Below are 15,377 nucleotides of genomic sequence, written 5' to 3'. Positions count from 1 at the left end.
CTCGTGGCTCGCAGCTATCAAGCCGAGGAAGAAGCTTAAGGTTAGAAAAAAATATTTTTGTATTAAACTTTGAGTTCAAGGCGGGGCCAGAAGGGGGTGGGAACTGCCGAGACGGTACCTCATCAGCTGATTCCCAGGAGTTACGAACATGCTGGACGAGTAGGCTCCTCAAAACAGCAACAGTAGCGCCCTCCTCGAAGGAAACGCCCTCCTCGGAGAGGATTTGAACCAGCTCGTCACGGCGCAGACGATACACCCATCCCGTGACCGGTGACCCCATGGTGCATGCAAGACAAAAGAGAAAAACAAAAACTTTAATAGTCAGCATAACACCAGCAGAGTAGCGCAGTTGAAGGCTTCCATGAGCTTCATAGGACAGTGTAAACAGGTGAAGTACATTCACGTGAACCTTCAACTGCGTGTAACACTATCCTAAAAATACTGAATAAATTATGCTGAATAAATAGTGTTCAAAAAAAGGGGTAATTTAACAATTATAGCCAAGGATGGATGCAAAGGTTGAAGTAGCAAATAGTTACATTAACTTAGTTCGTTTAATCATGGGCAAAGGCCTCACGTGGTTATCATACAAATACATCATTCTTTCACATATAATTAATACTTGCTTAATACTGATAGTGCTAGTACACATGCCACGGCAAAATACGTGAACGCATATCTATATTTTCTTTAGGATTAAATGCTTGATAGAATACATAAAATTAACTTGATAAATACTTGATGGAAAGAAATTTTACAATTAAGTATTAACGCTTACACACAAAGAATGAACACTGACATGCCTCATTAGAGAATACAAAAACGTCAAATGAACATGCAGGCGACCGCGGCCTAACCTACACTAGGCGGTATAAGCTTACTGTAAAGCATGATAAAGCATGATATAAAAGGAAAATTCACAAATTAATACATTAAATACATTACGTAAAAACATGTCCTAACGAAGACTGTAGACCAGACGGGGAGAAACGTCAAACAAACTATGCATGGTATTAATACAAAAAATGATCAAGGAAAACAATAGGTGCCAAATAGAATTTAGACGGTGACGGCCGAAATAAGAATTTATAGTGCAGCTATTACCAAATACCGATTACATTACTGTAAGGGTCACCACCTTACAACACTTACGTGCATTCTCCCCGCTGTCACACTCTCTCTCTCTAAAGCAAGTATCTGACTACATGCTTAAGTCACGACCAGCACCGACTGTGTGCTAACCAACAAGAAGAGCCTTCAAGGCATTACACCTAGTTTTAATTAAGCAAGAGGGCGCCACGCGGACACCTCACGAGGGGAAGACAAAACACAGCACTGGACGCAGAGAGGGGGGGGAAGGTAGGAAGGGAAGGAGCGCCGAAGTCCGCCGCGCGGCGCGAAGTTCAAGTGACGCGCACCGACCACTTCAACGGTGTTGATACCTTCATTAGTTTCAGTCTTCCCGAAACCATCAACATCATTCAATATTTGTTTCTCGTCACGATCGGTGTGCTACAGCTTCCATCTTTTCTATATTAATAATATTATTTGTCTTAAAATCTCCGCATCCGTGTCACTATCACAGACATAAAGACATCATCATCGTAGCTGTCATCAATATTGTCATGAGCTGCATCAATATCACTTATTTTATGATATCGTCTTGTAATACCCCAAGTGTCTTAAAGAATAATTAAAACATAAGGTAAAAAGATTTGGAAACTTTGATAACTGAGGCCCTCAATATATAACTATAAAAGTCAACAACAGAGGCGACACTAGGAGCAAACAAAGAAAATTTAGAGACTCCCTACGAATACTTGGGAGTAAAAGGATCGTTATTATATATTAAATAAATAAAAACAACTGTTACGTCTATAGATTTCCTTATTTTATTAATCATTGTTCTTTCTTTTTTATAGATTGACTTTTCCTTAGTTACATCGGTTTTTTATTGATAAGTGATCTTATTTAAATTCATCACCATTACACTTATTATATTATATATTTTTTGAACTTATTGACTATCGGGCCGGCCCTGAATGTTTAACAAAAATAACAATACTTAAAAACATGAATGAAATCGACATAGGTAACTTTAAAGGTTGTACATATTGTCCTTGCAAAACATAATATAAATTTCTTCTCCTCGAACTGCTTTTTACTGTCCGCTGTCTTAACTGGATTACACTATTTCTGAGTTCGTGAATAAAAAGATAGAATTATGCGGGTATCACCCGGGGCTGTAGGTAGACGGTGATCGAGGTAGTAGGCCTAACGATGTTGGATTCTGCGCAGGAACCGACTACAGAGGTTCTGGCAGAGGATTTTGGTTGCCCCAAACTTGGAACCCTGTCTGAAACAGAGGTCCAAATTCCAAAGAATTAGACCTGTTTCCAGACAGTATACTTAAATGGCGCAAAAGGACAATAGAGGGAAATTAAAGGGGGGAATGACGTCAAGACTTACCAAAACAGTGTGTTGGTCCTGGTGCTCAGGAGAGGGCGTCTCGTCTCCGTTGACTCGAACCACGTTTCGCGGTAGCCACGGAAGTCATCATGATTAATTAGAAAATAATTTATATAAAAAATACTAAGTTTCTCTACTTTCAACTAAACTACTGACTGGTTAATAATTTTAGCTAGGGACTCCATCCCTCTAGTCTGAGAAGACTACATAATATACGATGTCAATGATTCTCTGAAGATCGCAGATACAAACGGTACCAGTCAGTCAGGAGGCGCGCACCGAAGTAAGTTCAGAGCGGGATATCACCAGAATATCATAAGCGCGGGATCTCTAGAGAATAGGGGGGGGGGGGGTTTATGCTCTGAGCCGAAAATTACCGAGCCCACCCGAAGGTGTCCGGCATAAAAAATTAGATCTTACTGGAGTGACTGCGCGACTGAGGCGCTATCTTTTGGTGGCGAGAAGAAGTACTAATAAATCGACTAGTGACCGACGAGAGTGTCAAGCTAGGGGATAATGGAGTAACCAGCGGTGCCACCTAGCGGCCTGAGACATAAGGGGGAGAAAGGTTGTCGTTACCTCCGCGCGAGCGTGGTAGTGTCGGCGCTGCCGACGCCTCACAAGTGGCATTAGTTACCACAGCCGTCGCTAGATGTCGTTAAAGTCCAGAATCGTAACTGCGGCTGTCAACCCTGAGATGGCCTTGACTTCGGTTAACGTACTCGTGCGGTCGTCGCTCCTGGCTTCTCTTCTGAGAAGAAAGGGTGGGTGAGCAGGAGGGGGATGGCTTCAAAAAACGCATGGTCTGTGGGACACAAGGCCCACGGGATCCTCCTGTCGTGTCTTGCTGCTAGTGAACCATATACCGATTCGTGACAGAGTTAGCAGGGCTCAGCACTGCTTCACAAGCTGCTGTAGGCAAAAGTAGACCCGCGAAGAAATTAAGTTACCGGCCCCCGACGTGCCTGGAGGCGGGAGAAATATTAGCCAGAATGCTAAGCTAGCATGCGGCTGGGAAAGAAAATCAGCTTGCCTCTGAGAACAGAGGCTGAGGGCCTGGCCGTAAAGAAAATAAGATGAGAGAAAAAAAAATAATATTTCCAAAAAATATTTAAGATTACAAAATTTTAAATAAATCTTGCCTAAATCCCTAATACACGGCACAGTCTCCACATTTCAGGTGTCAGAGATGTACCACAATCTATGATCTTGTGAGCTCCATTCTCATTTTCTGTAAAAGCCTATGAGTCCAGTTTTATTATTTAATCTGTCAACCCATCATCACAAACTCAATTAAATCATCTTAGTATATAGAAAAAAATTCATCAAAGTTCCTTTCATTTAATCTTGGGAACCGCATCACCTTTTCCACCTAAAGTGTAATTTCTTGAGCCCAAGAGTCTTTCATTATATATACCATGCAGTGTTCTTCAAGAGATGTGGTATACTGCCAGTTCTACATACAAATCCATCCTATCAATGATTTGTTTACACATTAGAAAAACCTTCATGTTAATTTTTACATGTTTTATTAAATTATCACTTCGAATAAAATAATTACCACACATAGTAATTTCTACAAAGGACACTTTGCCCAAGACATTTTAACCATCATCTCTCTGAAAACAACCATGTTCCATCTATATCACAAAGTAAACAAGGGTTAGTGGAGATAGGTCAAACAAGTGCTAGTCATGTGTTCGATACCTATCTCAGTCATTGTAGCATCTATGTATATTTCTTACCTCATGTAGAAAAATATGTTCCAATGCATACGAATTTAAACTTATTCACATGCGACTAGTCAAAAGTACATAAATTCAAGCATGTCAACCGCAAAAAAGAAAAAAATTCTCAAGGATAGAGGCAGAGACTTCTCGATAGAGACACGCCTACCATCACCTGCAAATGAACATTGACCCCCTCGCGTGGGAATTGCAAGCTTGCAGAATGCTGCGACACTCATATGTTTTGCTCAAGACATGCATACAACACATCGATAGCCTTCCAACTCAGTACACGTAAAACTCCAGTGAAATCGTAATCCAGCATACATAAAGTACTTGCTGGAACCACTTCAATGTATGCATCACTGAACCAGAGCAGGAAATCAGCTTACGAATGTATATCTTGCTACCTACAAAAATAAATGTATAGCACATATACGAGAGGAGTCGATTCCTACATACCATACTCAATACTCTGATAATTATAAGCAGCAAAATATTTTAAATCAAGACCTTAGCTAGTATACATTCATTTTCCCATGTTGTAAAAATTCATGTTAGTAATCAGCAACGAAGGAGTGAGTAACTTGGACGAAGAACCGCTTTCCAAGTATCCGGAATCTTACTGATACAGCCCATCCAGTGCACCAGCATACTCCGAAGTGTGTTCAATTGATAAACATTCTTTAATTTTTTAATATCACGTCCGTAGTGTACACCAATATATGACAGGTTACGATTTAAGACCATAAATTTCCCACAAGTCTGTTAGTTTTATTTCGGGGAGTAATAAATTATTTCTCAAAAATAATAAATCAAGTTCCTATCAGATTTGCTCTAATGTTACGACATTACCTGTACCAGCACATTACCAAAACATCTCCCATAAAAATCTTAAGAATGCAGATGACATACACAGTCAAAAATAATTTTAACAAAAAAAACAGTCTTCAGCATTATTGATAAAAAAATAATACACACAAACAAGACAAAACGGACATTTCAAATCCAACCTAAATTACGTGTCACATGTAGTTTATTGCATTAAGATAAACGATGTAGGTTAGGGAAAAATATATAAAAAATTCTTAATTCTATAATTTATTTAAAATTTTACATTTATACACATTAAAATCTGACACTGTATATATTTTTTACATTTCTCAGTCCATGCGACATTCAATATTATTAAAATAAATTATTATAGTTCGTATTAAGAGTGAAAAAATACAAATAATTCATACAGATCACGATACATCAGATCAGGAGTGTAACACCTTAGAGGGCCAGAAATTATGCTAGAAACCCGTCTTTACAAAATTGATAATGTTTTTTCAAGTAAAATTTTCGTGTAACCCGTATACCTCACTTCTCACACAGAAATTTTACACGGACAAGATTTCTTCTGCAGCCATGCCTTTCATGGATGCGTGTACTTCGTAATCGTTCAAATCGTTTACCACAGTAGCAGCACTGATACAGATACTCATCGCAATTACCATCGCTTCCCCGATGTACAACTTGCAAATGAACTTTGCTTTTACAATGCCTAATCAAATTACTTTTGTTTGTGAAATGTACACCACACGGGTCACACGGAAATGTCACACGATTAGCGTTTCTTCTACAGACATGATTTTCATGTCTTCTTGCATGTTGACGGTATTTAAAACTTTTGTCACAGTACGTACACAGATGTCTCGTCGTTAGACCTTGAGTCTACGACGGCTCGGAAAGTATCTTACTTTCAATGTGCACTGCTGTTGTAGGCGACGAAGTCCCGTATGTTGCATGAGCTGGAGATTTCCCAGTCGACATTGACAGATCATCTGTACTGGATGCCAAAGACTCTGATGTATACACGACTGATGCAGAAGCTGGGAATTGCTCACAAAATGTTGTATTTACCAAATGTGATGTAGTTGCAGGTATCGGAGTCTCCTCTGCGTTCGATAATGCACACATTGAAGTCTCTTGGAGTGAAGAGACAGTAGATACAGCCATCATCGGGATCTCTGAAGATGGTAGCCTCTTTACCATCGGAATCTCTGGAGCTGCCCTCATCGTTGTCATTGAGATCTGCTTCGTCATCATCACCTCCGTCGTCAGGGACCCCGGTGAAGACGCGAGACCCTCCGTCAAGATCTATGCAGTCGTTGACCCCGCCACCATTGGGATTTGTACCGATGTCGACGTTGCTACCATTGTGTACGGATACACATCAATATTCATATACAAGACTTATATGCAGACGAGCCAATCCATCAGATCTGCACTGCGCCACTACAAGAGGTGGACTGAGGGACCTGCTGTCTAAGTCTCGCTTAAATAACCATGCTCGCTTGTATAATACGCAAGTCAATACATCATCCATTGTTATTACTTAAAAAAATTAGGAATTTCAAGGAATGAGAATTTAAATTATATATACAATCAACTAATCACACATCCTACATACACTGTTAATTTAGACTTAATAGAGGAGCAAGAGTCTGTAATCAATGGAACTTTCACAACCCAAACAAAATTTAAAGCAGGTACTAAAATTTAAATATTATGTAGAGCTACACATAACATCCAACTGACTCCAAATGACTACAACACATGACTAAAATAATTTATACGATACCAGGCTAGGTCCAAAGTCAATTTTTTTTGTACCTCTCATCTACAGTTCAGAGGACCTTCAGTGTTGATATAGCTACAGCCAAGACATGTCCAGTACCATACATCTTCAAAGCCTTCAAAGTCGATCCTTGTTAAGCCTTACGACAAAAGTCTCCGAAACAAGAGACCTACTCTACAAGTTTACTAGACATTTTAAGCTTGTCATAGCACACATCGATAAAAATCTTCGTAAATAACCCAAAATATTATCAGACCACTAGCATTAGATTTATGCACATACAGTAGGTCACCAACATATTCGTCAACAAATGACCATTCTACATTAAGCTCCTCGCTTACTTATATCAGCCTAAACGACTACACTCTGCACACATAAACTAAAAGAAGTCAAATAACATACTATTATTTATTTACATTCGAATATTTAACAGCATGCCGACTGCTAATTAAATAAGCCTGACTGTGAACATGTTAGCAAAGTTTACTTTTATATAGGACCAGGAATCCATTGAACCTTCAGAACCTAGCTACACATACACAGTGCTGGATGCAAGGAATTCTACACTCATTTGTCATCACTGACACTCACATTCCATAATCTAATCTCAATTCGGCACTCATTTTCCATCATTAACATTCACACAAATGCAAATTAACCACCATCGACACTCAATTCAACACTCACTTTCCATAATCTAAACTCAATTCGACACTCATTTCCCATCGATAACACTCAATTCAACACTCATTTTCCGTCATCGATACTTAATTCTACATACTCCTTCCTTCTTCGACACTCATTTTCCATCATCTACATACAGTAAAATGGAAACTTTCCACACACACAGAGAGATATATATTAATATATTCATACTCAACTCAATTCTTTAAAGTAGGAAACACATGAACTTTATTAGGGCATGAATAACGACACATTTTAATAACAATTTTTAAAATTATATTTATATCAAAAAATACAAAAGTATAAAAATCCGTCAGTCAATAAACATTACTAACTTATTATATATACCCTGAAATTCTTAGTTCATCAAAAATAGCCCACGTTTATTTGATAACTGATACAATTTCGTCATCTTGCGAAACAAGTAAAAGTCGCAACCTGTTCACCAACACGTTCGGGTCTTTCCACGATATATAATCAATTTCACATGATGACACCATCTTCTTCGATTGTTTGCTGAACATATTCTGAAAATCGTTGTAATAATGATTATGATAATTTGTATCATCATCATCGCTGCTGTCCACATCTTTATCAAACACACTGACATTTTCATCTTGCATATCCCAGTATTTCGAATTTTTTGACATTGGAGTACAGTCATTGGCATCAAGCTTACTTGCTAATTTTCCAAAAAAATATTCCAAAGTCCGTAGAAGTCTACTTTAAGACGTCTTGTCACTTTTTCTGGAGATGTTACTTTCATTATCTTCTACCTTACTTATATCTCCAATACCATTTAAGCTGTATCCTTTCTCAAGATCTGGAGAGATTTTAACACAATCGCTTTTAAGACTAGGTAGATCAATTTCATTGTAAGACATACTGTCCCCGAGCATAACGTCTCCATCTATGTACTTTATCTCCTGAACGAGCTTTGCTTTACAAGTTTTATAGTGTCTTTTTAAATTCTCTCTTCGTGTCATCCGCCTACCACACTTGCCACAACTTAGTATTTGACGGAATGGACTTATAACACAATCGTTTTTTTCATGTCTACGAGCATTATAGCTTTTATCAAAGTATTTGCTACAGTATGTACAATGTCCTTCAGATCGAGATCGATATTTGAGTATCGTACCTTCACTAGACTGTACGTACTCCATAATGGTTGAATAGCCACTAAAAGTATTATTTAGGTACTTCGTATTTTTATGTATGAACATTCATCAATTATTTACGAAAAAAGATTTTTTTTTCTCATTTTGAAAAAAAAAATCATGTTCCACTTAGTTTTACTACCCTCCTTCATATTTCCTCATATGTTATGTTGTAAAAGCAACCAAAGTTGGTTGTAGGTTATGGAATGCTCACTCACGATCTCTTGAAAAATGTGTGCCTCCCTAGATCTCAAAAGGAAGAACATTAACCTTATTTAAAAATTAGTGAATAATATCATGGCCTAGCAAGAATCATAAGATAATCTATTCTCATATAAGCAACCATCATGTATCAGTTGTCTGTCTAAGCAGTCAATGTTCTGTGTGGGATGCAGGATGCTCCCTAACGATCGCAACAGAAGAAGGGCTTCGCTAGAACTCAAGGGGAAGGGAAATCTTCGTGTGTGATAGCGTTTCTCAGTTGTTTCATGACGTGGTAATCGTCTGATTAATGAACTTTCGTTTTTGCCTGATTCCCGCCTGTTAAAATTCTTTTTTAAGTGTTGATTTGATAATATGACTTCGGAAATTTATACGAAACTCTGAATAAAATTACCTGTCTTATACACCAAGGACAATGCAGTTTGTCCTTCATGTTAATGCTTCTCAGCTGTCTCAAAGCATATTATTTGTCTGAGTAAGGTTATTATTTTTTGAATCCACCTGATAAAAATATTGTAAGTGCTGATTTATTGACAGAATTTCACTAATTTAATGTAACTCTGAATAGAAATGACATGACTCAACCATCAGATGCCTAGCCAGGAATAATCAGAAACACTTGGAGAAAGCCATCAATATATTAACAAGAATAATCAGAAGCACTCGGAGAAAACCATACGATGTCTAGTCAGGTATAATCAGGAGCACACGGAGAAAACCACCATAATATTGTCAAAAATAATCGGATGCACACGGAGAAAACCACCATAATATTAAAAATAATAATCGGAAGCACACGGAGAAAACCACCATAATATTGACAAGAATAATCGGAAGCACACGGAGAAAACCACCACAAGTTTTCTTTGATATAAAAATACAGAAAAAATATTTAATAAATAACAAATACATTAATAAAATAATTTAAATGACAAAATAAAATACAAAAAATACATAAACAGATTCTTCTAGCTTGTGAACTTCTCATTTTTGAGCAAAGATATAGTTCTAGTACAAGCCAGAATTTTATGTATTTTTTGTATTTTATTTTGTCATTTAAATTGCAACGGTGACGTCATCATTCAAAATGGCGGAAAACACATCGCCGGAATTTTCGAGAACACAATGACGTCATCCAAAATGGCGGATCCAAGATGGCGGATCTAAAATTGCCGTCGGGGTCAAGGTTAAGGTCAAAGGTCAAGGTCACAACCATCCAAGATGGCCACCGTGACGTCACAATCCAAGATGGCGGTCGGCTCCACAGGCTCCATAGCCTGAAGCCTGTGCCAGGACATACATTCCTATACTACTTACAACTTAATTCGAATGAAAGTTTCTTCATACATTATAACAGATTCGAACACAACTATTAGCATAGTAGTGAGTCTGTGTTTGAACTAGCGACGTAACAAAATACAGTAATGTAGCTGTGGGCCATATTTCATTTTGGTAAGTCTTTAATAAAGGTTGTTTTTCCCACGTATTATTTGTAGCTAATGTGTGTCAAATATTTTAAATTTGTGATGTGACTATAATAGTAAGAAATTCAATTTATCTTACATAAAATAGAAATATTAATAACTTAAAAATAATATAATTAAACGGGATTTTTTTAATAAACCTATTTTTACAATCGGTAGAGTAAATAGTAGCGTAACTAAACTGTAACACTATGAGAAAAACGAAAAAGGAACGAACAGGAGTGGGGTGCTCAATTGCACATCAACCTTATTTGCATATTTGCGCTCTTGCGTACTTCTTCTATGTATGCACTTGTTTACTTGTGCACTTGGACACTTGCATAATCTCTGGTAACAAATAAATCCATCCTAATGTTCAAGCATTGTGTCATTATTTTAACGAAATTCGTTTACCAATAACAGTAAATAAAACTACCATAAGTTTTATTAAGCAGGTTAGTAAAATTTTCTTACTCACTAAAACGTTTCGCATGTAATTTGTAGTATCGTAACATATCGTTTACAAGTGTTTCTTATATTTTTATGTTTTCACTATATCTATCTCAAATAAAATATAAATCACGTCGTATTTAAAATTATTCATTGAGATAGAAGGTAAATAAATCGTATGGAGCACAATCGATTTGTGAAAAAGTAACTCTGGTCTTAAAACTCCCGAAGCAAAGACAATGACGTGTTTAAATCTTCAGCTTGCTTACACTAAACTGGTATGGTAACAGATAATAAATTAGTAGCCTAATATATTTTAAATAAGGGTCCATGTACTAAGTTCGCGCGTTAGAAGTTTTACTTACTTAACGTAATAAAAAACTAACTTATAATTTTGCATGCAGATAATTAATAGGTATGAAATAATAAAAGGACTGGAGTGATATTATAAATACGGTTGGTAAAATATAAATTTAATCAAACTACAACAATTAATAAAATCCTTAGTACTCAATATTAATATAAACAAGTGTATAAAGTTAATTATATAATTTAGTAAAATATTCAACATAAATTTTAATGAATAATAAAAATCAATTTATGCTGAAAATTAATTCTGTTTTATTAATTCAAATTATTTATTAAATAGCATTTAAATATTTTAAAAAATTCAAATAAATTACACATACGGGAACATAAATCACAAACACAGTCATGAAAACTGTCAGGAGACAACTAAACCTTCACAGACACTCCCTGCCAGCAATAATTGAAACTTACAAGCTACCTGAAATCGTTATATACGTAGGGAACATAACCTATTTTATATAAATACATTTGAAATATTTATAAACACAATTTCTCTCACTAATATTCACAATAAAAAATGTATTTAATAATATGGACCAGTATTCAATATCTATCACTAAAGTTTAAGATTTAAAATAGACTACATATTTAATTTTTATTTGCATTTAGCCTTTTTTTTCTGTGAAGATTTCGTTGCATGGTGCGAGTGCATCGTAGAAAATCACTCTCATTATTTTTTCATAACGCGCCTGAAGAAGTATTACTTCTATAAGCTATTTTTCCATAGGAACATTTAGAAAACTATACTATTAACCAAAATATTCTCTATTAATTACATATTTTCCACACAGCTTACAGGCAAAGATATATTTTGAAGTTCCTACTTTAATTGGTAAATAAATGAAATCTTTTAAAGCTTTCTGGAAACAACTAGTATATTTTGAAAACTGTACATACAAAATATTTTACAGGCCTATGATAAATTATTTTTTATATTCCATACAAAAAAAATGTTTTGAATGCTTTCTTTTGCATTCATACACAATTTTTCGTAAATTTTAAAATATTCTCGATAAGAATGACATGACTATAAAATTGTATACTGTACTGTGAGTGAAACAGTCGCTAAGAATGATATAAATTGGTTTACTCCTTGTGATAAAGCTTTCAGTTATCAAAACATGCTTCATAAAAATGTTTTTGAAACGGAGTTATAAAAATTATGTCGTTCAAATTAATTTTTTTTGCACTATATCAGTAATAATTTGTCACATCAAATTTTTTTCCGATCAAATGCAGAAATAATGTTTAAAATAACTTAGAATGAATTCAGTGCTGTGCGTATGAATATTTTGGTTCTCCAAACACTATATTTCTCCCGTTGCGGTAATAAATTGTATAAAATTGCCTTTGACCAATGTTTATGATAAGTTCGAACGGATTTGAAAGTGATCATTGTAAGGAAGAAAAATTTCTTTTTAAATTTCAACCCCTGTTTTGTCAACCCTTTAAAGAAATGGTTTGACTTATAAAAATATTCAAGGTTATAGTTTTAGTAATGTTTAAAATACTTATAAAATTGTAATGAATTTTTTTAATGCATGAACTGAGATATGAAATTTTTTCCCTTAAAAGCCTGTTATTTCAATCCCTTGCAGCAATTGTTGCATGTATCAATAATTGTTTCAGACAAACGTTTAAGATATTTAAAATGGTTAGAATAAATTGAAAAAAACACGATAATATGCCTTATAACGGAGTTATGAATATTTCATCCCATTTATTTTCCAACCCCTGCAGTCCAAATTGATTAAGACAAAACATTTTTGTTTTACTCTTACGAGATATAAAAAAATTCAAACCAATGCGATGTTTTCATATTAAGAGAGTTACAACGAATATTCTGTTTTACAAAAAAACCTTCCCATTTTTACTCCTTTTGTCCGATTTTGCCTATTTACAAGCGAGACCGAGCGAGATTTTGCAGTTCTTTATTCTATACATCAGATTGGAAATGAATTTTTTTAAATTTACGGCAGTTATGGTATATATATATAAAATATATATAAACTTGACAATTTTGGGGTCTATTGACTATATGTAAACCTTTTTCGGAAAAACGAACCATGTTAACGGCTACATTATGTAGTGTTTTTTTCTTTCGAAATCTAACTGAAATATGAATTAGTTGTAAAAAGCCATTATTATTGTCTCCAAAATTATGATAATTTTGATTTACGTACGTTACCTAAATTTTGCATTCCACACTGAAAAATATTAGATATCGCGCAATATTTTACTAGTAGTACTAAGTACATACAATATACCATTATGCCAAAATAGTATTCAAGGAATTTTCTTTGTAACGTATGTGTTTTTTATTGTAACTTATGGAAGTGCTCTGAAACACAGCTCTTACCTACCTTGTTGTTGGTATCCATGTCTGCATGCAACTGCGGCTTGCGAAAGAGTGTCTCCAACTTCACAAGTTGCTAGTGCCTCACTCGGCCAGTGTGAAAATAATAAAACCGGTTCCGATCCGTGTGGATATTCACATCTCATGGTCACCATTATTTTAAATTACTTCGTTCTCAGACAAGGTAATCTTGTTCAAGTTCCCGACCCAAAAAATACCATCTTTCCATGAGGCGTAAAGAAGAAACTCACGTTTGAATGACGTGCTAGAATAATTCAATTTGTAATTTATTCTCTGTGTTAATTTGTCTGCCATGTTAGAAGAAATTCTCGTGATCAACTTCAAAACGCAATGAAGGTGCTAAAATCTTAACTAATCACTCCAACTTCAACAACATTGATTAAACTTTATTTTGGAATTTTTTTGTATTACTTCGTTATATCATTACTATAAAATTTCTACAATTGAAACTTATTTAGGTAACTCTTAAAAAGCATGGTCCGAAAAAAATTGAAAACCCTCTATTAGATCAAAACATGATTTTAATGACAGCAGTACCTGTTTATTATATTCATAATGCATATAATTGTATTTTTTAACCACTTTTAATTGTTTACTACTCTGTATTTACTAATAATTTGGATTAAAAAATTTCCCACAAAGGTTTCGAAAGCATTTTGTACACAATAATTTAATAAAGACATTAGTTAACAAATTTTAAATTATTGTAGTATTAGAGATTCTACCAAACCTCTTCTCAAAATTACGCATTTAGAGAAACGTTATATTTTAAATAAACCCAATTAATCTGTGAAAAGCAAAATTTATTTAAATCAAGAATACAAAAAGATTAACAACCTTTTTAAATTCACAGTTACTAGATTTAAAATAAAATTTATCGTATGGAAGTAAAGAATAAACTAGGTTGAAATTAAATTAAAAGGTTTTATTGTAATAGGATTTAAAATGTAAAAACATATTTAAATTTAAATAATATGTTCAATGTAGAATTTACCATAAACCAATATTACTTATTTTTTAATGAGCTTAAAATAAGAATCACATTATAACCAAACAATTAATTTTAATGAAAAAAAACCTTTGGGTCTTGATATAAGTTGTTTTAAATTTTGTATTATTAATAGATTATAGCTAATCGTTAGGAGCACCCAACCCTTGATATCATTTATCTTAAAATTTCTAACATTAATGGTTATTCGTTAGGATAGAGTTTTGTGAAATAAAAAAAGAGAGCACCCCATAATTTAAAATTTAATTTGTTGAGATTTGTGGTATATTCTATTGCTGCTGAACAAATTACTTAAATTTAAAATTTCTGCTGACTTATAGTTAACTAACAATAGAAGCATATATTTAGTTTAAAATTAAAATAAATTTATGACTTTTCATTTCATATTGCAATAAGATTATTATTGCTTATTTTAATATATATTTTTACTTTCATTTCCAATAAAATTTTGGTTTTTGAAATGTTATATTATTTTTAATTTTTTTGTTAGTTTGCAGAAAAAGTGCTTGATATCATATTTGTAAAAATGTAGTTTTTTTTTATCATAAATGGCTATTTGTTAGGATAGCGTCATGAACATCAAATGAGAGATAAACCCACGCTTTATATCAGTTGTCTTAAATTTTCTATTACTAATTGATATTCGTTATGATAAATTTATTTTTGTAAGTAATATTTTAAAAAGTTTATGTTTTTTCTTCGCCAATCTTCCTCCTTTTGGGTCGTAGTAACACTTCGCAAGATTATTCCTTTATATTTATACAATCCTATAAAAAAAGATTTTTTCAAGGTTGTTTTATAGTTAATCTTTTATAATTATA

At 34.3% G+C, this 15,377-nt stretch overlaps 1 protein-coding gene across 1 annotated transcript in view; it reads right to left on the bottom strand.

Annotated features, from left to right (window-relative positions):
• Positions 1–13,576, bottom strand: part of LOC134540626 (retinol-binding protein pinta-like) — a 47,707-nt gene extending 34,131 nt beyond the window's left edge. Inside the window, exon 1 of the mRNA XM_063383477.1 lies at positions 13,534–13,576. Within this exon, the coding sequence (XP_063239547.1) occupies positions 13,534–13,551 (18 nt within the window). The 5' untranslated portion in view covers positions 13,552–13,576. The remainder of the gene's footprint in view (positions 1–13,533) is intronic.
• Between the last annotated feature and the right edge of the window lie 1,801 nt (positions 13,577–15,377).

The sequence above is a fragment of the Bacillus rossius genome, chromosome 1 (assembly GCF_032445375.1).
Source record: "Bacillus rossius redtenbacheri isolate Brsri chromosome 1, Brsri_v3, whole genome shotgun sequence".
Lineage (NCBI taxonomy): Eukaryota > Metazoa > Arthropoda > Insecta > Phasmatodea > Bacillidae > Bacillus > Bacillus rossius.
This window is presented reverse-complemented; position numbering and strand designations above follow the sequence as displayed.